This window comes from Xiphophorus hellerii, chromosome 17, assembly GCF_003331165.1.
Source record: "Xiphophorus hellerii strain 12219 chromosome 17, Xiphophorus_hellerii-4.1, whole genome shotgun sequence".
Classification (NCBI taxonomy): Eukaryota; Metazoa; Chordata; class Actinopteri; order Cyprinodontiformes; family Poeciliidae; genus Xiphophorus; species Xiphophorus hellerii.
The window spans coordinates 10,397,992-10,420,921 of record NC_045688.1 but is presented as its reverse complement, the minus strand read 5'-3'; the positions used below and the strand labels follow the sequence as shown (position 1 = coordinate 10,420,921).

The following is a 22,930-nucleotide window of genomic DNA, read 5'->3' as shown; positions in this document are numbered from 1 at the left end:
AACTGTAACTCCACACAATCTTCCTATAAATCAGCTTCCTTACTGAAAACCTATGATGCCCCCACCACCGGGTTTTACAATGTGAACTTTGTGCTCTTCCTAGTTTTCTGCAAAACTAAGCTGTTTGCACAAAGAAAAGTTTCATTTTTGTCCGTCTGACCGGAAAAACTTCTTGTACATGCTGGTTTCTGGTAAGCCAACATGTGGATAACAAATAAACTTTGTTTTATTTCTGGATAACAGAATAAAATGGACTGAATGCACCTCAAATTTTTCAGATTGTTACTTGTTGACAATTTAATCATGTAATTTTTTTTTGTCTTCCACTTTACAATCAATGTTCCCTCTAAGCTGCACGCCTGCGCAATCGTGCACTGCTCCCACATTCTCAGCGCACAAGAAAATCTATGTAGCGCATAAAATAAAGTCCAACGTAAACTGGACATTGGGCTCAGACATCAGTTTTGACTATGGACCAATACAATCTTTTTCTGTACTACTTTGCGATCTAACTCAGTGAGTGACAGGTGTCCAGCCAATGATACGATACGGTTCACTTTCGCTATGCAGCCAATCATCTCATGCTATTGTGTGTACATGCCTTGGTAATATGCGCTGTGGCACCGTGCAGAATAGTGCGGCGGAGTTAAGAGACACGAAAGCCTAGACACTTCATGTCTAAGCGAACGGGCAGTGGGACATCCACTCACCAAGCCAAAGTAAAAAAAAAGTGCACTTCTTTTAAGATTAAATGGCTGTCAGAGTTTGTGCAAATAGAAGAACAGTACAGTATATTGAAGCATTGAGGTCAGACATTTTGACTATGGATCAGCAGACATTTGTACACTGGCAAAGAAGCACATTCTCAGATATGGTGACGCAGCACTTAGATGTGAGGAGCTAAAGGAGAGCTCACAGCTCGTGGATATTTGTGCTACATTTCAAACAGCCATGACTGAATGTGAAAGGGGATTTAGTTTAATGAATCATATCAAAACAGCATCCAGAAGTTGTTGAAATCATCAAAAGTGGCACATTTGGACCAGCTGATGCGCATAAAGTCAAAGCAAGAAGCAGATGGAGCCATCAACCTGGGCAAAGTGTACAACCACTGGAGAAGTGAGAAGGGCAGATGTGAAAAAACTCTAATTAAATATTTTACAAGAATTTATACTGTATCACAAGCTGCAGAACACATTTCATTGTGCAAAATGTGAATGTTTTAATGTGAACAAAAAGTTATGTCTGAAAGGTGTAATGTCTCATTTCTCACCCTGGCTAAAGCAGGACTCTTACTTATAACCTACTACGCATCTCATGAACAGCAATGTTTTTGTTTTTTTCATTTTAAGTGGGGCAAATCACTTATATTAAAATCAAACCAATGAAAATTGCTGATGTAATCTGATTCTTTTAATAAGCCATGCAACTTCCTACGATCCCAGATTTGTAACAGGTGTAATACTGGTGCGTGGCCACGGCGTGCACATCCGATGATGCCCGCTGTGGTCCTCAGTGTACTCATTAAGCTTGTGTGTATGCCCAGACACATGAAAAAGTAGAGGTAATTGTGCATAATGCATAATTGTAACATTACAATTATGCATTACCTTCTGTAAGACAAGGACATAAAAGCCCAGTTGCTATGTATGTGAGATGGTTGTTTTAATGTCAAAAAATGTGAAAAAGTTCAAGTTCTTTTAGCACCATATCATGCTTCTTTCTTCTTTTAAAGCTGAGATAATGTGAGATCTTACAAAATGTCTGCTTGCAGGGTTTGGTAAGATTACCACACGATTTCAATGCTATCACAACTTGCTCAGAGTCTTCACAGTTATCTCTTCAACAACTGTTTTTGATGCGTTTCTGCTTCTGTACAAACAATAGGAAGATTGTAGTGTCTAAAAAGCACAGATGATGAGAGTTCTGGCAGAAAACCAGATGACTTCCTGTTCAGGAAGCTCTGATGTCGATGCACTTTGACTCTTTAACGAGACACCAGTCCATTGGGAAAGGGTAACGAATCTTTCAGTCTTTAAAAATACAGAGTATCTGTTTTCCACCGTGCATCTTGGACTCCAAAGTTGAACCAGAATCTTACTAAACATAAGATACTGTCTTACCTTATATAAAAAGAAAAAAAGGGGCTGGAAAACTATGACGTTGTATCACACGTTATTAAACAATGTGGCTGGGTACAGCTGATCAGGCTGTTTCCCTGCAGAGATCACATCCTGATGAGAGCGACACTCCCACATGCCTCCGCTACTTCTGAGCCACCAGATTTTAATTTACCCTCCCCGGATCTCACAGCGGCGTTCGGAAACATTCAGGATTGATGTGTGGATGATTCCAAAACAATGGCTAACCCCGAGGGAGCCAACTCTAGACAAATGTAGCAAGATAGAAATATTTCTACACTAAGCAGAAACAGTCCTTATTCCCTTGGAAACATCACATTAAGGTTCTTTTCACATGAAAACTATCATCGATGTTCTAATAAAACATACCCATTACACATTAATTTATGTCGTTTGATGCAATAAATAATAAGAGCAAGAAACAACTGAATAATTTCAACAGCATTCTATTTCCTACAAGAATAGGATATGACAAAATAAGAATAAAATGTGACACTTTAATACATTTGTTGCATTTAAACTGTTATTACATTATATTTTTCGCTGCTGATTAAAACGTCTATTACTTGTTTGGTAGTCCAAAAAGAAACTCCTGTCTCAGCCTACCGTTTATCAGAGAGATGATCTGACTCAGTTCCTTCACAGCCTGACTCAGGTCCAGTCAGCCATTGTTAGTGATTACTACACCCACATAAGGTTCTCCTCAAGGCAACAAGAACAATAAAGCCTACACGGTACGCGCATCCCACACTCGTTTCTGCGCTTGATGGTCTCCCACCAAACATCTTTGCATACGTGTCGTCTTAGTGAGCCGGTGCTTTGGAAGTTTGCTACCAAAGGCTCTAGTCTAAGAGTTTATAAGAGTTTATGATCGCAGGCAAAATAAAATAAAAGCGATGCCTGAAAAAACGAGAAGAAGAAAGAAGAGTAGTTTGGAGGAAGAAGGTATCGTTCAGAATTATTTTCTCTGTTCTGGAGCAGTTTTGCTGCAGTCACTTGTAACTTTTACTCTTAGAACATGTTATGGGGAAGAAACAAAGATTAGAAAATAAACAAAGTTTAACCATAAACTTCCAATTTGAAAAAGATGCGAGTTTGTAAGGCGACTGTAGTAATACTATTAAAATTTGGAAGAGTGGACATTATCATCCTAATCATTTTAACAAAGTTTGAAGCTAAATCCCCAAATATTTAGGTTACCCAGTTAATGATATAACTTTTAATTTAGACCTTTAAACATTTTATAATATGTTTTGGTTTTTGTTTCTTGCCTATTTTCCTTACAGATTCTTTTCATAAACTAGATTTTTTTTTTCTGTTTTTTGACATTCTGCACATTTGAATACAACATTTTCTGTGGCAAACTTGAAACATAAAGTTAAATAGATGTAAACATCAATTTTGTTCTGAGAAATTCTGATTTACATTTCAAGAAACTTAACCCGTACACACTCAGATTTCCTTTAGTTATTTTTCAGCCACATTGGGACATTCAACTGAAAGATCATTTACAATTCAGCCAAGAATAATGGGAGCAAAAGCGATTTTAGTTGAGGATAAATCTATATTTTAGAAATAATGTCTAAGTTATAAGTATTCATTGGGAAAAGAAATAAAACCCTCATAAAAACAATCCTGTATATATTTTTTTTGTCTGTGCAGAACGAAAGCAGTCCGGACAAAACAAGCATTCAGTCAGATGAGGAACGATGGGACGCTCCGCCGCCTAAACCTCCTCGCATTCGCAGGTAATACTTCATTTTTCTGTTAATATTTTTCCAAACAAGCTAAACTCAACCATTAAATAAACCCAAGTCACATTCATCCTCCACCGAGATGAATTAACAGGTTCATCCCCGGGTTGATGAGTAGGTGGAACGCTGTTGAACATAGCAGAGGTGGTGTTATGTTGGGAGAAAAAAATTAATTACAATACTGTACGTTTTTGTCAGTGACGAATACATAACCTGACGAAAGAGAAGCAGTTCCTGGCTCCTGTGCTCTGAATCAGCCCACAGATGCAGCCAGCCTTTGGTTTTTGAGTAAGCTTTTGTTTGGCTGGTTATGGCTACCAGAGGCAAAGTTGTATCTATAAATCATGCTGCAATACTGTGCAACTCTACATAACGTTGGATATAACACGACCCAAGGCGAGTTAAAGTTTTCATCTTTCTCTGTAAACAAAAAGTCTTTAAAGCACATCCAGACGCTTTGTTTCCGACACTAACTCTTTGATACGTTTTATATATAAATACATAGTTATCCTCTTTTTTATATATATAAATATATTATTTCTCTTTGTTTCTTTTTCATCTTATTTTTTGCTCATTTCTTCCCCCTCTCTCCTTCCTTCACTTGACATTTTTCTACTTCAGCTGTGCAGTATGTGCCCATCAGGGGTTCTGCTCCACTACAGTCTATCCACAGAATGCATTACTCTCCCCCCCTTTACTTGCAGCAATATATATAACAGTTGACAACTTTTTTAACAAGGTTGAAGGATGCCTAAAAGTTGCCTCTGTACTAAACCTTTAATGTCTGAGAGGATGTCTTCTTCCCAGGAGGCAGTATATCATTTCATTTCTTGTTACATAAAGTTTTGACAAGAAATGTTTGCTTTAGCACCATATTGGGTGGTGGTTGTTTCTCTGCTTGAACATTTATGGCATTTAGTGAATTCATTGTTTGAACATTCAGCAGCAGCAAAACAGTCTAGTTATTGTTGAAGATGTTGTCTTAGCTTTAAACTCGCCGACTAAATTTAAAGTCTTGCTATCATAAAAGTCTAACAGACTTTTATTTCTGTTAGTTTCAGGTCGGCAGATTACAGTGGTTTAATTAATTTCCATGTCCAAAGTTGAAAAATGTTTAAAAATGATTGAAATAAATTATAGGAATTGTACAGAACTAGTTTTTGACCCAAGAAGAAAATTTACGTGGCGATTCGTCCAGCAAAAAGTTAATTCTAGGACAAACATTGTCAAAAATCAGAAGCTTGATCTAGACGTAAAGTACTTCCCAGAGATATAAAACTTTGTGACAGTCCCTGTGATTCTCTGGTGAGAGACCACTTTAGACAAAAATTTTAATTAAAATAATTGAATTTTTTGACAAAGAAAATGGATAAATGGAAAATTCTGGCATCATTCAGGTAGACGTAATTATTTGTACTCTATTTCTGACCATCATTAGATCTCCCATTTCTCCTCGCAACTGTTGCTTTGTAAAAATCAGTGAAGGGAAGCAGCTAAAAGTCACAACATGTTAGCCATGTTCATTGTCTCCCTGACCCCTCAGATTCTAATGCAAGTCTACATTCTTCCAACCTAAAAAGTAACGTCTGGCTAATATTAATGTTGGTAATTAAAAGTCAGAATATAAATGTTTTGTAACCTGTCATTCATGTGGCTCAGACACTGACAAAAAAAAAAAATAAGGCAGAAGAGCCCATTATGAGTAAACATGTTCAGTTTAGTTTAAAAACATCAATGGATATTAGCAGATGTTTTTGTACAGATTACACATTGGAAAGTAAAAGTCACTGTAATGGCCCATATTTTGTTTTTGGAGAAATTTCGCATTCACAAACATTTGTCTGAGTGCTGTTTCTTTTGTCAGGAAAATATTTTCCTGTTACCACCAACCATTTTTCTGAGGTAAACAAAATCAACCAAAGTTCTAGTTTCATAAATAGGACAGCATCCGATCTACTTTTTATTGCTTTCTCTTACCAAATTCAGACTCTTCTACTGTTACTTTCCTTAATTTTTTTTTTAACTAACTGGTTTGATGGGAAACATTTTCCAGAGCTTCTAATTTTAGGATGTAGCTGTAAGTGAGCTGTTTACTGAAGAGTTTCTTTCCTGTTATTAAAACACACAAATTTGAAGTTTGAGACGCAGCCAAGAGAGCAAGATTTCCTGGAAGTGGGACAGAAGAGGGTATTCTGGGCGTCTCTTATGCCTCTTGTCCTCTGACGTCTCCGTATCTCTCCTCTGTCTCTCAAGAAGTAATGTGAAGAACTTATTCAAGCCTAATCGGCTGATGGTACGAGCTATTTTTATCCAGATAAGCCACGTTCTGCCAGCCGCACTCCCACTGGGTCACTTTGGTGAGTGTGTGTGTTTAAGTGAAATTATAGTTGTGTGTGTGTGTGTAAGAGATGGAGGGAGATACAGCAGGAAGTGTAAAGGAGTGGAGTCATGGCTTTGTCATGTGCTTATTTACACACACTCGGCTTTTAGTCCTCAATAGCTCTTGAGTTCTCACTCAGAGAATCTCAAATATTGAAAGAAAGAGCCGTACTTGTCCGGCTCTAGAGAGTGAGGGAGCGACCTAAATATCTGTGGCCTGCACGTACGGTTTGCCACTTTTCTTGGTTGTCGGTGTGAATCTATTGAAATGCAACGGGGGGGACAAGCAGACGTCTTTCTAAGCTTCCCGTCTACGAAAGCGAGCAGCAGAAACCGTGCCGCGGTTTAAAACGCAACACCCTCTCTAAGGAGAACTTAGCAGAGGAGCTGGATAGAGTAACATGTAGGAGTTGCTTAACAGATGCCTTTGTTAATCTTATTATGAAGTGTTTGAATCGTCCCTCGCTACTTCACATTTCGTTTCTAAGCAGCCAAACCTTTTTCCTAACCTTTTAAGCGGATCTTCTCAGTGGTTCTCTGAGGTTTCTGAATCTCTCTCAGAGTTTTTCTTTGGACTTTTAACCACTTGTCTTCTAATGAGAAAAGCGAGTACTGCTTCAGACTGTCGAGGTGAAGGAAGAGCTACGCCAAAAAATAAACAAATTCATGATTTACCAATATAGTATTCCAAACCTCACCTAAGATCATGAGATATGGATTATGATTTTTAAAAAAACACTGAAGACAAGAAGCTGATGGTTGTCCTTTCTTAATGATACGACATTGAGGTTTTTTTTTTTGGCAATTCCAATTCCATCGATTATTCCGACAATTAATCGATTGAAAAAAATTGGCACATTCTGCAGACTTTTCATTTAACCACTTAAGTCGTTTTCAGACAATATTAGAAAGACGGAAAACGATTCGAATTAATTCCTTTTTGAAATAAGGAAAGAAACATTTTATTGCCTAAAAGGCAGCAACATAACATTACTTTATTGACTTAACATTCAATAAACTTCAAAAATACAAAATATTATTTGTACAGTTTTTGCTTAATTAGTGCTTTGAGTATGTTTAGGGTACTTTTTTGGGGCAAATGGCGTCTTAGCAATAGATCAATTACTTAAGTTAGTTGGCGATTATTTCAATAACAGGTTCATTATGATTAATTTGATAAATCGAATTGCGTCAGTGTGTTAAACCACTTGTGTCTTGTGCAGGTTTTAGTGTTGGTGCCGCTCGTTTCTAGAGAACATAATGATTTCTGTCCCCTAGAAATCATTCAAGTTTCACATTTAATCTTATGTAGTTTTATACAGATAATCCAAATCCCTATAGAAGCAGTCGGTGTCAGCGGAAGTCGTCATTGTTATTGTTAAATATAATTTTGGCCTCTCGAGGCAACAAATATGATAAAAAGTAGATATTCTCTTGGGTGTTTTTTTTTCTTTATTAAAGAAAATAAAAGGATAACGTTTAGCCTAATGTGCTCCAGTTTCCAATAGGCGACTTTTGGGATTCAGCAGGACATTATTACGGTTTGAAAAGCTCTGCACCTCAAAAACAGAACTTAATAACTCGACGTTCTACTGTTACAGTATTTATAAAGGAAAGCAAACATCTCGTGGGCTTACTTTCTTCAACGTTTAACAGCTTCGGCGTGCCTCAGCCGAGTGTAACACAGAGACAAATAAACAATGAAAAGCTCAGCAGTTCGCAGCCTCTTTCAAAGAATAAGCCAGTGACAGCTGTACTCCAGAACTTAGGCTTAATGACAAAGGCTTTTATGGCTCGACTGCCGCACAGAAGGAAAGGAAATCCCCTTGTGCTTCTAGCCTGTCTGACTTTCTGTCTGTCTGTCTGCCTTTGATCCACGCAGCATCATGTGCAGTCACTCCTGCCTCAGCTCTAGCCTCAGTCATGTGCTCTTGAATTAGCACACCACCACATCCTTTCGCTGTTTCTCCGCATCGCTGCCGTTGCATGCGCACCAGCATGTAAACGCCCGTTTTGGGGGAGAGGAATGATGCCTTGGTGTGTAACTTTGTATCCTGTGTGTGATTCACACTTATATGCAGCTGAATTTGTGCAACACTTAAAGCTCTGCAAGACTACTTGCGCATTTTAGAGATTTCCTTTTTTCCTTTTTTTTTTTTTTGCGGGAAATTTACAATCCCTGAATCTAAAGTTTGTTAAAGAGAAATAAATCAGATTCTAAGGATGTTTTTCGGTTTGCTCAGATACTATTTTAACTGTAAATCCACAAAATATGGGCTAAAACTTTCTGAGAGTCGAACCCTGAAATCTGGGAATATGTCATTTGTCTCAGCAGAGCAACTCTGGACTGTACTGCCAGACGCTTTAAAAGCCTGCCCTCTAGTGGTGATATCACATCCGAGGAATATTATTTTCCCTTTAAACAGTATGCGAAACAAATGGAATGACAGTTAAATTGACCAACTTTGTCTTTTTACTCTCTCTTTACATCAGAAGCTAATCATTTACTTCCTCTGTGGTTTGGTGTAGTTCGCAGGTGGAAGGTGACGTTAAGGAGGAGATTCTCCAGCCCCCCGAGGCTCACCCCGTCCCCCCGATTCTCACCCCGTCTCCCCCGTCTGCTTTCCCCACCGTCACCAACGTACGGCAGGACAACGACCGCTACCATCCCAAACCCGTCATACATGTCCTGGATACCACACAGCGCAGCCTGAAAGAGGTAAACTGAAATATATTTGTGTTATTTAGTCATTCATGAAAGATAGTAGAGTGCACAGCATTACAGTAAAGTTAATTTCAAAAGTTATGAAGCCTGGTTGTGTTGTTCCTTTAGGTAATTTTATGCCAATTGAACATTAAGTTTGTTTGTAGAAGCTTTGTTGTGAATCCAAAATGAAATTATATGTGACTGAGGCTTTATTTACATAAAGATCTTTGAATAAAAAGTGATTTAAGAAAATGAACAAATTCCCTCGAGGTCTGATTCTCATCTCTTCTCCCACAAAGCAATAACAAACTCTACTGTGGCTCAGCTTAAACAAGGAAATGAGGGGACTACCATGTGTAGATCTCATAAATGTGGTTGGAAAACACCAGAGGCAGAAAACGACAACAGCAACAAAAACAACAACAATAGACTACATGCTAAACTATTACCATTTATTAAAATATTTGTGCTGTAGGAATATGTCACAGGAAAGTTTTGTATTTGTCCTTTAAAGTTGTCTGTAAAAGTCCCCATGAACCATATTTGGGTTTTTTTACACTTACAAAACTAAATTTTATTTGCATATAACCAGATTAAATGAATGACCCATCAGCAAAGTAATACCTGAATGAGATGCAGTCATGAATACAAACAAAACTGCTTAGGTTTTGCTCTCGTAATTGTTTGACTGATTGTTTTTAAGTCCGACTGATATTAAGTTGTTACTGTTTCACAGCTTACTAGGTGCTTTTAAACCAATGCTGACTGCACTATAAAATCTGGTTTGTTCTTGTCTTTACTATTAGCTTTTATTTATAGTTTTTTTTAATGGTACAAAATGAGAAAAAGCTCTTATAAAACTGACTTCCTAGAAAAGAAGCAACAAGTTCCAGAATTAGTTACGTGTGCTGAAACATTGGCTTTATTTATAACACTTATCAGGTTAAATCTAGGATTATTTCATCCCATATGATATAAGGAAATCAAAGATTGCTTTGTTGGATGTTTTTTTTTCTTTCCGGAATGGAGATCACGTCTCGTTTCTTGCTGATTACAGAACGAAGAAGCGAATAAGCAGCAGAACCAGTCCGAATCCAGTCTCCGCAAACCTGCCAGCCAATCAAAGCCTAGAGATCTGAATGTACAAAGCCAGAATCAGCAGACCCAGGTCTCACACCTGGATCTCAACGACAACTACAACAACAAATCTTCGTCAACGTCAACAAAGTCCGAATCGGGCCCGAGCCAGACTCCGACGCCCTCCTCGCCCCTGTCGCCGGTCGTCGAATGCTGCGGCGCCCCTCGGATCGAGAGGAAGCTCAGCATAGAGATCAAGAAGGTGCCGCTGCAGGAAGGACCTCGCAGCTTCGACACCTCCTCCTCCACGGGAGCCAACAATTCGACTAACAGTGGCTCCACGCTGCAAAGGGCCCACGCCTTCAAAGCCCGGTCCGGTCAAACCTTGCTGACGTCCAGCTCTTCTTTGTCGGAGGACTCCGGGACGGAGGGGGGGTCGGGCGGATGCGGAGAGAGGCACTCGGACGAGGGCGTCCTAACCAGACCGAACCACCTTCCCGTGACGAGTGACGGCAAGAAGAAGACGCAAGACGCGAAACCCGGCCACACGACATGGACGCACTCCTGCAACAGCCCCGAAAAACCGTTTCCCAAGACCTCCTCCTCCTCTTCTTCCTCGGACAGAGCCGCTCCATCCTCCTCTTCCTCGTCCCACATATCCTCCTCCTCATCGTCGTCGTCCTCCTCCACTCCTGTCAGGACTGCCCTGAGTTTCACCAACCCCCTGCACTCCGATAACTCTGAAGAGGAGGGGAACGAGGAGATGTCCGAGCTGAAGGAGAGTTATCATAAAAACGTCTCCACGGCGACAGGCACCGTGACCACCTCACCTCACCTGGAAACCCAGCAGTCCATCAGAAAGGTGCTGCCCATGTCCATCGCGGGACAGACCATCCCATCACCCTCTGCAAGCCCAGCAAGTATGTCAAGCTGTTTTCACTTTCTAATTCCTCTCCTAATTCAATATGTTACCTCTTAACACCCTTTTGCTAATCCACTGACACACTTTTTAACTTTACACTAAATAATTTAAATGTATTTTGTTATGATTTTGGGTCATAGACCAACTCAAGTCGTTGCATAATTATTAAGCCTGTCACAATAAATAAGCAATAAATCAATTAATCACACAATAAATTAAAATGAGCATGATCATTTCCATTTGGACAGCAGTCGTTAATATTGTTGAAAAGCCGCCATTTTGATAAACACCCAGTAGTTAGTTTGCATTACTTGCCACTTTGGCTGTTTTCCCTTATCCGGCGTGGAGCCACTGTTAGTCTAAAGTGAACAATTATTAAGTTAAGTGTTGTTTCGAAATTATTACTTTTTTTATCTTTGAGTGCGTGTGCTTGCATTAATATGCCATTGGTTGAATATGGTCTCAAAATGGCAATGCTATCATTTATCACAATAATTTCTGGGATAATTTGTCGTCCAGCAAAATTTGTTATTGTGACAGAAATAATAATAATTGAGTTGAAGGAAAATGTCACAACTGAAAATATGGAGTGAATTTCTCATTGATATTACAGCTGCTAGTTTATATATATATACATATATATTGTATATGTATATTAATACTTATTTATTTATTTATTTATTGTTGAAAAGGATTATTTGTTGTAGATCTAAAACTTCTCTATTAATTGAAAAGCATCTATTTTTTAAAATTCCATTAGGCATGCTTAAATAAGTTTTTTTGCAAATATAAGAACAGGATTCGGGTCACCTTCTTTCAAGATGCTTGCTAAATTTAGCCAAGTTTAAGAAATTAAGTACAAGTGATTTGGGTGCAGCATTGTCTTTTCAGTAAAAGCATCTGGAGTTATACTTATTATTAAAGTTTTGGTAGTTAAAATACAAATACTTTATGTTGTACTTAACATTTTCCATTGCAAGAAAATTGACAATAGTAAATTTACCTTGATTAAAACTCTTAAGTTTAATAAACAATTTTATATCATTCTTTATGTATTAAGTGTTCTTGTTATAAAATTGAGTGCTTTTCCTTCCACTTTGCAATTATGCACTACTGTGTGTTGGTCTGTCTCCTAAGTTTCTCTCAAGTTTTGTGCGTTAGTTGCTTCAAAATGTGGGAAAATTCAAGGATCTTTTTTTTTTGCAAGACGCTGTAAATGTCAACAAATTCTCTTAACTTGGTTAAAGAAAAAAAAAAACTCAGAAGACACGAGGGAAGCTTACAAGTAGAAGTAGCGGGAACAATGTGCAGCACTATTACTCCATGTGTCTTGCTTAAAAGCATGACTTCTCACTAATTGGTTTGGTTTGCAAGGAATGCTGCAAACATTTGCAGCCAAAACATCTGTCCAAACTCCCTCCTCTTTCCGCCCCTCCTGTCTGTGTTTGTCCGAGCGATCGGTTTGGGAATGAGAGAAATCCTGTGGTTGTGTGTGAACTTGAGTGCACGTCGGACGGCTAAGGATCAACACTGCATGATACTGATTGGTGCCACATTTGTGAACGGCGGGGCTGAACAGAGCAGTGTCACCCTGTTGGCTTGTTTTGTCCTCTGCTGCCATGACTACAGGATGTGGGTTTAGTCAATTGGTGGTTTAAAGGCTGAAATTCCTCCTGATCTTTTATTGATTCTCTTTTTTTTTTTTTTCTACTTTAAGATTGTGGTTTATGGTGGTGGAGATGTTTGTTCTCGCTGTTGTAACGAGGGCTAATAAGGTTGAGCGTCTTGGCCTGCTTCGCTTTCTGGCACTCTTTTCAGCAGTGGCGGTTTTATTTACCACTAGCTAACGGCGGCTGTTTGATTGTTGCAATGATCTAATGGCTGCTTGTTAACGAGGCGCGCTGAGCAAGCTGCTGCATCGTGGTGGTTGGATGAACTTTATTATTGACTTCATAACTAACAATAGAAGATGTAAGTTACTTCAAATGGAGATGCGCTAATCAGGGTTGGCACTAATAAGAAACTTGAAGACGTGTGGCTGCATTTTAGTCGTCTGAAGGCTAAAATTATAAGCTTAGATGTCAGATTTTCTAAAGTTTATGTCTCAGCAAGAAAAAAAACATGACTTCAAATATTTTAATCTGAACAAGCATATTCAGTGTGACTTACTTGATTTATATATTTATTATTATGATTAAAATGCACAAAAGACACTGTAATAGGAAATAATCATTTACATCAACTAGAAATTATTGTAAATACTAGTCCAGGTCCACTGGACATATGTCTTAGCGTTTATTAAACCCTTTAGCTGTTCAATTTTACCAATTTTAAGAATATTAATACAATTTCTTACTAGAAACCATCAACTTAATCATTTTTGTTCATTGAAAAATCCAGTGTAGGACCTAAATACAGCTGGAGCCTGCAGATTATAATCAATTAAATATAAGATTGTTTATGTACTGTTATGTTACAACTATTGTTCTCGTTATTGATGTGGACACCTTTAAGCACGTTTACTTTTGGAGTGACATGCACATGTTTAAGCCCTTGTAATGTCTGTGACAAAAACTAATAAAGAACTGAGCTGTGGTTTTCTATAATAAAGTAATTAAAGGCTCATTTTTACATGTAGTATCAAGTAGTGTCAGCAGAGCTACATCTTCTCCCTTAAATCAAAAATGCTCTGGTCAAGAAAAATATATTGGCTCTCGCTGGCGGGTGAAACCTCGAACTCGTTCTTCATCAAACAACCCAGCTAGAGCAGCAGTAAATCTGCAGCCCAGCTATAAACGTGACGACTAATCCGGAACACACATCCATAAAATATTAATATGATAGACAGACAAATAAATTAAGATAATTTCAAACCCACACAGTGTGCAGGCATAAAACTTTTAAGATTTGAACAGCTTGTCATCTAGGCCTTAAAAACAGCTAAAGCAGTGATATTGATGGAGGAAGAGCTTTTCTTTTGGAAAGTTAATATTGTGGAAGGTAAATCTCTACAGTGAAAGAAAACATACATAAATATTACTTTAGTACTCAATCTTTGGAATATTAAAATGTCACAATCCCTCTGGAATAATAAATGATATTGGAAACAAGAGCAGCGTTTTAAATCATAGCAAATTACTTTCTCTTCTCTTTCTCTTCTCGGCCAATTGTTAACTTTCCCTCTCGTTTGCCCTCTGACCTCTTAACCCAGACTGCTGGGACACTGACGACTCTCCTCCCCCTCTCCCTGAGAGAACCCCCGAGTCCTTCATACTGGCCACAGGTGCGTTTGTGTTGGTCACAGTCGTCAGATGGGTAAATCTGCGGGGCGCAGATTTACTGGGTTGCCTCCATGCTGTCGGCCATCTTTTCCCGAGCTGGATGGACCTGTGAGGCTGAAATACAAGAGATGAGTTGTGCTTAGCAAAGACCCAAGTGGTTGGCTGATGCTTTTTGGGTTGTGATTAATCCGTGATTCATTTTAGCACTGTGTGTGAAAAGGTAATGATGTTTTCCTCATGTTTTGTGATGCTCTGCCATCCAAACGAATAAGTTGGAGCAGAAGTGGTGATTTCTTCGAGTCTTTACCGCTGTTGCAACACTAGAGGGCAGCATTGACCACAGGTCCAGTGAATTCACACAACAAATACTTTTTCTGGTTTTATCACATTAAGCCCACATTATGTGATGGACTAACAGAAAGTAGGGCATCATTGGGAAGTAGAAGGAAAGAGGTACACGGTCTCAAAAGTATGGTTTAGATTTGTAGTAAACGGTTTATATGCCCTCTGAAAGTTTGCAAAAGTATAGAATTACATTTTTTAATGTCTAGATGACATGGGGAAAAAAACAAAGTCATTTATTTTTTAGGTTTTTGGAGTTTTTTTATTGTCTGAAAGAGAAAGATTAGTGTTTCTAGAGAATACACGGCTTTATACAGTAATTTTTGCTTAGTTGGCGTCAATTAATTTTGATTTCTGACACCTGCCGGTGTGTTACACCTAGATTACCAGACAGTTTTTAAAATTTGAGTTTGAAAAACATCTTTTTTTTTGTTTTACATTGCAAATATGAAGAAACCCTGCTACAGCTGCTGGTGTTTTGGGGATTTTCCTAAGCCGCTCTGGAGACACCTGGATGTCTTATTTGAATTTTATTTAGGTGTATCAGAGTAAAGGGGACACAACAGAAACGCATGCCACGTTTTTCAGATTGCAGATTTAAAAAAGAAAACTGCCTTTTCTTTCCATCTTCCAATTATGCCTCATTTTCTTTTGGTCTATCACAAAAAGAATTACAATAAATGATGTTGAAGAGGAACTGAAGTTGTGTGAACAACTTTTCAACGTGGGTTTCTATGACGGGACAGCAGATAAAGAATTTAAAACCCGAGACTCGCTTCGGAGTGAAGGTTTAGATTTTCCTCTTTATTTTTGGGGTTGGTAAAGTCTGATTCTGAAAGTAGCATGAGTGGAATGAGTGTGTGACGGTATGTTCCTCTTTTATCTTAACGTGTCCGTGGACAAAATGTTGAAACTGAACGATTGTCTTCCTCTCTCAGATCCTCTGGAAGTGAAAACATCAGCCTTAGCTGAATGGAGCTGCTCACAAAAAGGTACAAACACTTTGGCTGACCTCGATTCTCTCTTTCCTCAGTTGTTTTAGGTTCTTAGCCTCGGTATATACAGGAATGATCGTCTCCGTTTATCTTCTTCCAGACTTGTCCGAGTGCTCACAAAGGTGGGCGGAGGAGGAAATGGAAAGCTTTCATGAATTAGCCGCTGAGCGATAATCGTGACAACAGTAGTCAGGGGCAGCTGTTAGAGAAAGAGTGTGAGTAAAGCAGATAAAGAAGAGGGAGAGATAAAACAACTCTGCAGAGAGCTGCAATAAAAATGAGTGCTGTGAGGATTGTTTAATGATTGTTAGTGCCAATTTACTGCTTCAGTGGTTCTGGTGCAGGTCTGCGGCTTCATCCAAAGGGAATTACTCTTCGACTTGGAAGTGTTTTCACTGAGTGCAAATTTAATTTTAAGAAAATCAGGAGACTTCTTTTTATTTGGTCCCATCAAGACCCAAACCAGTACTGCAGGAAGGTATTTTCTTCCAACTGGAGATCATTTTGAAACAGCACAGTGCAAAACAAGTTTCATGAAGGTGCAGCAGCTAATACAGTCTCTCATGAATGTCATTGTAAATTGCACAAAAACACAATTGATTAGATTAACAAAATAATAAAGCCCGAGTAATAAAAGTTCTGCAAGTCAAGCACATGAAAGCAGGTTTGGACTTTGACTGCAGCTGACACACAGTACAGGAAGAAAAGGTTTTCTGTATAATCATGTAAAAAAAAAAGAAAAAAGTCTGGTTCCGACTCCAAGCAGTAACTGAGATCGGATAAAAACATCTCCAGTCTGACTAATTTAATGTTTAAAAGCCAGACTTTAAATCTGCACTCATTGTCTTTCATGGGATTTACCTCCTTATAGCAGCTTTGTGAAACTTTTTACAGAAGAACGTCTCACGGAAGAATGAGGATCTTCACTGCAAATACTTGTAGTTTTATCCACATTTTAAGTATTTTGAAAAGTCTCAAGTGCAGCTCGTCAAAACATTTTTATTAGCGGGTTTGAATTAATCTGTCTGGTTTTTTTTATGTCCAGATGTCTCTGATTGTTGTGAGGCATCGCCAGCGGTGTCTGCATCAGACGGCGGCACAGCAGGAGTTAGCCAAGTAGACCTGGGTGGGTAAGTGCGCCGTCAACCTTCATTAATATATTTTACGCACTGGTTACTTCAGTGGATTGCACAAATTATTCATATTCCTTTTTCAACATTTTGAGATTTTTGCGTATTGTTCTTGGACTTTATGTGCAATGCAGAATAGCATCAAACATATTAGTGTATTCGAACGACCCAGTCAAAGTTCAGACCTGATTTAAATGAAGAATATTGATGTTCAAAGGTTTGCCATACAGTCTACCATTTTACAAAAAATAATTTACTAATTTATTTCAGCCTCTAGATGTGCAAAGCTGGTAGAGAGACAAAATAAAAGACTTGCAGCTGTAATTTCAGAGAGTTGTTGTTCCACAAAGTGTCGACACTGCAGTTCTTGAAATATATCCAAACCACTTCAGGTTTTTATTTGTGGGAAAAAAAAAAAACTTTTGAGAACCATTCATCATTTTTCTTTTCCGTTACAGTTATGTACTACTTCGTGTTGGTCTGTCACATAAATTTCAGTAAAAATCATTGAAGTTTGTGGTTGGAATGTGACAAAATATGAATAAGTTTAAAGAGGTTTTAGGGGGTACGAACCTAAAGGGAAAAAGAATCGCAGCACATTTGCAGAGAATGTTGCTGACGGACATATTTTTGATGTGTGGCGTTGCCTTTGCTGAAGGGAAATCTAGCTTTGGACCGCGTGTGCAGGAAATATTGGGCTTTAAGAGCAGGCAGGATGGAGGGAAACTTTCGGATGCCATTTATTCCGTCCAAAGAAAAGCAAACCCAGCTAAGACCCTTTCTCCTTTCAGGGTTCGGTAACCGCTGCATTCAGCCCAAAGGCCCTCGAGAACCCTCTGTGAAGTGGACATGATGGAAGGATCCATCCACCATCGGCTGTTTTCCCTATTAGGATACGGAGTCCGGACTGGTTGGCCCAAATTAAAACATAAACAAAAAAAAGAACAGGCTGTCACGCAGGAAAATAAAATAAAAGAGACTTTTATTCCTGAGTTTTTGCTCCTCACATTGTTGACTTCTGTAGAAGCTGACATGGGATCTCTCTGTTAAACTGATAGCGGGCTAAAAGAAGAGCCTAGTTTCTTCTTCTTTTTTTTTTTTTTTTTTTTACACTAAATGAAGCGAGATCTAAGAGACTTTTAAACTAGTTTCAAACCAAATGAGAAGAAAAGCAACTTCATCAGGAAAAGCTAGAGAGCAGGGAAGCAGTTCTCTGTCCCAGAAGTGGTTCTGCTGCCTCCCGCTGAACGAACAATCTTCAAAGCGAACTTAGATAATCTCGTACTCATGATGCAACCTTTTCAGTTGGGTATGCAGAGGTTGCCTGGGTACTTTCTCTGACTTCTTTTGTATTGCTGTCTCTCTCTTTGTCTCTTCTTTCTGGTGCTACTTCACTCGAGATCAGGATAGATACTGGAGCACTGGGGGTTTAACACCATTCAGTAATTCGTCAACTTTGTTGTGGTTTTTCTATCGGGTTCCACTGTTTTCCATTTTTATGCCCTTTTTTTTGTTGGCGTCCGTATGCTAACAGGATTTGTTAATTGCTTGATTTTACCCTTAAATCTGACTTTGAGTCACTAATGTTGGAGAATTTTCTTTCGTTCTTATGTGCTTTAATCTATTTCCTACCGAGTCTGAGAAACACAAGAACAGAAAGTATTTTTTTTCCCCTTCTTTTTCACTGACTCTTTCAGACCAATCAGATGTAGCTTGGGCTGCAAGATTGATGGGGAGTTTTTAAAACGGCAGAAAATTCATAATAAGTCATTTGCAAAATTGAAAAGATCAATCATTTATTTATTAGAACTTAAAATCTAAAAAAAGAAAATGTATGTTTCTGGTTTTCTCTTTTCGGGCACCCTGGTAAAGATGTGTCAAAAGCCTAAAACTAAATTCTTTTTTTATTCCAGTAGCACAATCCTACACTGAAATCTGATTTTTATTTAAGAATATTTGCTATTAATTAATATTAACAGAAAGACCTCCAGTTGTTTTGTACTCTTTTCAGTATTCCCATTGTCTGTGGAAGAGAAACGGGCCCACAGCATCACGGATCCACTACTGTACATAACAGTAGGCACAAAACGGTTTCAGCATCTTCACACCAAACCCACCTGGACTGATTAATGTGGAAAAGTTTAATATTAATCCTGTCTGACCAAAATCCTTCTGATCACTGTTCTAGAGCTAGTAGAAACTTAGTAAATTATAAAATAATGGAAAAGTGTAAATTATGACATGCTTAAGTTGCATTTAGTTAATTGAAAGAGGGACCAACGATTGTTCCAGCTGTGACTTTGTTTAAGAACGATCTTAACTTTTGTCCCCTCGCTGAATAAATGTACTGACATTACATGCTGGACTTTTCAACATTTCTCTGTAAGAAATTGTTTCTCTAATAAAATATGAATATTTTGGGGGGGTTTTTATTATTATTTGAACAGTTTTTCCACATCTTCACCAGGGGTGTCAGTAGCTCTGGCCAAAACTGTTACTGTTTTTGTCCTCTTCCTAAAATGTCTCCTCATGGCTTCTCACAGTATATCTGTGTTTCAGAGTCTGAATGTTACACCTGAAACACTTGAAACTGGGATTTGACAGAAATATTAAACCGCCAGCTGCTCCTCTTTCACACACACACACACACACACACACACACACACACACACCAACAGGCTAACCCCTGTACCTGTTGATGATCCTATAACACACCAGGAGCAGCTATAAAGACCAAGGACCTTTTTTTTTATTTTTTAGCAACAGTGGCCGTACAGTATATGCATAGTTTTTTTCTATAAAGATAAAGAACTGTATAGAGCAGTTTAGATATGTAATGTTTCCAGTTTTTTTTTGCTATTCTTTAAATATTTGCATTAACAGAAGATGTAAGAAGTTCAGTGCATGATGATGATGATGATTCCTCCCCATGGATAATGTAAGTTATTCTGATATCTTATGGTGAACATGTTCAGGGTTTAAGTTTTTTTTGTTGTTTTCAGACTTTATGGCTAACAGGTTAATAAATGTTTTATTATTGGGCAGAGCAGGAAGCACAGACCGCCTACTGGGCCTTGAATGATGACTACAATGGGCTCTGGATAAGATTGTATTAATAATAATAATATTAATGATGGAAATAATAATTCATTGTTTTTGTACATGATATTTTGAAAGTTATTTTTGTACACAAAGTTGTCTGTTGCGTCCCACATGCTCACTCAGCTTCTCCATTTTATAAAACCTCCCTTTTTCTCCCCCAGTTATTTTATGCGCTAACATTTTTTTTTTTTTTTTTGACTTTTACTTAGTATCTTAGGGTTTAAATTTTCCTTAAAGCTGTGATACTTTACTGATCGCTTCAATTAAGCAGATGTAAGCTGCTGGCGGTTCAGAGTTACACAAAAAGAAAACACACACACAGACAAGATGTGGGCTACTTAACTGTTTTGTTTTCTCGTTTTTCTGTCTCCGCTTCACTCATTTATGCAAACCTCAAGCTCAGAAAGGAGCCCAACTCCTGTGCCTTTAAGCGAGAACGCCTCCCATCCTCTCCAACCTCTCCTTCAATCGTCATTTAACTAAAATGTGAGTTGATTCGTTGCCTCATCCTCTTGCTCCACCATAACACAAAAACACACACAGACCCACTCCAAATGTTTGTATATTGCAGAAATCAATCAGTAAAGATGAACCTAAAGTAAGCATGTTCCTGTTTATGTTTTGTTTCTCATTCAGGTTTTGTCAGTTGGATGAATGACGGTGTGCGTGGATGGTAAATCATTTTAGGATGCAGACAAGATGAGCTTGTAATAATTCACTCTTACTTATTAAGTTATAATCCTGTCTAATAAATTAGAATATGATGACTAGATAATGGATCATAAGTGAACTGTTGGAGGGATATTAATGAACATTTGTCATGGTGTTTCTACGCAGGCTTGAAAAAGGAAATCATTTTATGGGCACAGGGAAAAACATCAAAATTAGAAAGAAAAAATTGAGCTGAGTTTCCACAATTTATTCTTTTATATAAAATAAGGATAAAATAATACCAAGCCATAAAATAATTTAGCTAAAAATGTTCAAAAAGCATTTTGTTTTGTAATATTTTTCTTGTGCTTATTGTGCAAAAATATTATAGGTTTTTATCATTCTGCTCTTTAAAGATTAACATAAGCATAACACACTTGCATAAGCTGGTTAATTAGTGCTCTGGCTTTTAGCATGCTCTCTGAAGCTCAGCAGTGTTTAGTTTTCTGTTTGTTTTTGTTCCTGGAAATATTTTCAAACGCTTTTTATCCCTGTAAAAGAGATTAAGGCATGACTAATTCATAGTCTTTTAACAAAAGATCATAATTTTCAACTCCACAAGTCATCCTTAAACTGGGTGTGGCTAAGAAGTCGTCCAGAGGAAGAACATTTGCTTATTTTCCCAAACAGAATAGTTATCACAGTTAACATTTTCTTGTTGGATAATGCATTCCAACATTTTCTTTTTTTGAGTTTTGTAATTGTGAAACAGCTGATCTAAGTTCAGTTAAGAAAAATAAAATGTAGAAAAACGGTCATTATCTTTTTAAAACAGAGAAATGAAAGTGATTTTAACTGGAAAATATACGGAGTTTTGAAATTCAGCCTATGCTTGATTTGTGTTAATTACACAGGGATTAATAATCATGGCACAAGATTCACTATTAGACCAGAGGTTGTCCTTTGCAGTGCTTAGGTAGGCAAGGACTGGCGGGGGGGCTGGGGGTCAAAGGGTCAAAATGACCTCCGAGGGAGCCAGTTCCCACGCTGAATCCTGAATCGGCCACACACACTAACTAGTGAAAAATCTGGCAACGTACCCCGGAAGACATAAAATCATAATTATAAAACGCATGACCTCTGATCCACATGCTCCCCTAGAGCCTTTGCTAATGGACTATCCATCTTTTTTTGTTAAGTGCATTGCTGTAACTGTAAATTCTGCTGAAAGAAGAGAAATTGCATTCGTGAAAATGAATAACATCTAATTTAGATTTAAATTAGCTAAATTGAAGGGTCTGCAACGTTGTGTTTAAGGGCAGGGAATTAATTAGGGATTAACAGCATACTTCATCAAGAATCCGGAAATCATTAATGTTTCTTATTTACAGTAATATACATTAGAGGTTAAGAGTTGTGATCCAAATGCATGGCTTGAACGCCCTGATCTGTATGCTTTAATGATTACGAATCATTCATGAAGCTATTGGAATAATCTTACACAGCTTTACCCAAATATGCATTTTTTTATTTTTTTTAACACAAAATAGAGACCGAACTGTGTGCATAACTAAAACAAAATAAAAAAAACCTCACCATTCTTTCTGGTTCAGAGGTACTGATGCAAGCTCTGATATTTTATTTGGCACAATATGAATTAAAAATGTTTCAAATGTAGCCCGGTTGCTGCCTTAACTGGGCCACCTCGGTTTCCCCAAAGAGCGCTTTAACTCGTTATGCAATGTCATAAATATAACCAGCTACAGCTGAGCATGTGTAGCTGTAGCACCAGGATGCACTGGCGTCTGAAGACACTGCAAACTGTCGGCTCTGTTTGAAAACATGTAGAAAATAGAAAACCTGCAGGAAATACTGCATTTGAATCGGAGCAACACCAGTTCCCACCTCTACCTTGCATCTAATCTCAACATCTGATGCGGTTTACTATGTTAATAACCGGCTGTTATTTGCTAACATTTTTGCCTTTTTTGAAATTGAAGAAAACATTTAAAATTCATTGAATCAGAGTTTAAACCTAGCCAGAAGATTTACAACCTTGTATAATAAAAAGCGAGTGCGATGAGCCTGTTGCTGTATATATTAGATTAAAAAAACCAAAAAAACAGAAGGCGTATCTTTTTAATTACAATAACAGGAGGGGACACATTCATACTGACTTGATTAAAATTTTCCTAAAGAGTGACACTTTGAATCAGATTGGCTGGCATCTATCAAGGGAGAACAGATATCCAAACCAACCTGATGCTATGTGAAAGTGATTGCTCCAAATGTAACAACTGGTTGTGCTAACGACTGCCACGGAGCATTTGCTTAAACTCGCAGTCTTTTAAATTAGCGAGGAGGAATTTTTGCTGAATTGTTTTATTTCAGCCACGTCAGAGGATTTCAAGCATGAACAACCTGTTTAACATACTTCCCCAGCATCTCA

General features: G+C 38.1%; 1 protein-coding gene across 7 annotated transcripts in view; it reads left to right on the top strand.

The window, feature by feature from the left end:
- ptpn12 (protein tyrosine phosphatase non-receptor type 12) overlaps positions 1–20,432 on the top strand; it is a 53,675-nt gene extending 33,243 nt beyond the window's left edge. The window contains exons 12-18 of one of the 7 annotated variants that reach the window (XM_032589426.1): positions 3,804–3,889; positions 8,804–8,993; positions 10,039–10,978; positions 14,192–14,263; positions 15,554–15,595; positions 16,644–16,724; positions 17,520–20,432. In XM_032589426.1, coding sequence (XP_032445317.1) covers positions 3,804–3,889; positions 8,804–8,993; positions 10,039–10,978; positions 14,192–14,263; positions 15,554–15,595; positions 16,644–16,724; positions 17,520–17,581 — 1,473 coding nt within the window. In that variant the 3' untranslated portion in view covers positions 17,582–20,432. Of the gene's footprint in view, positions 1–3,803; positions 3,890–8,803; positions 8,994–10,038; positions 10,979–14,191; positions 14,264–15,541; positions 15,596–16,643; positions 16,729–17,519 lie in introns of all 7 variants that reach the window. The other 6 variants (XM_032589425.1, XM_032589427.1, XM_032589429.1 and 3 more) reach the window with 6 other exon arrangements.
- The last annotated feature ends 2,498 nt before the right edge of the window (positions 20,433–22,930 follow it).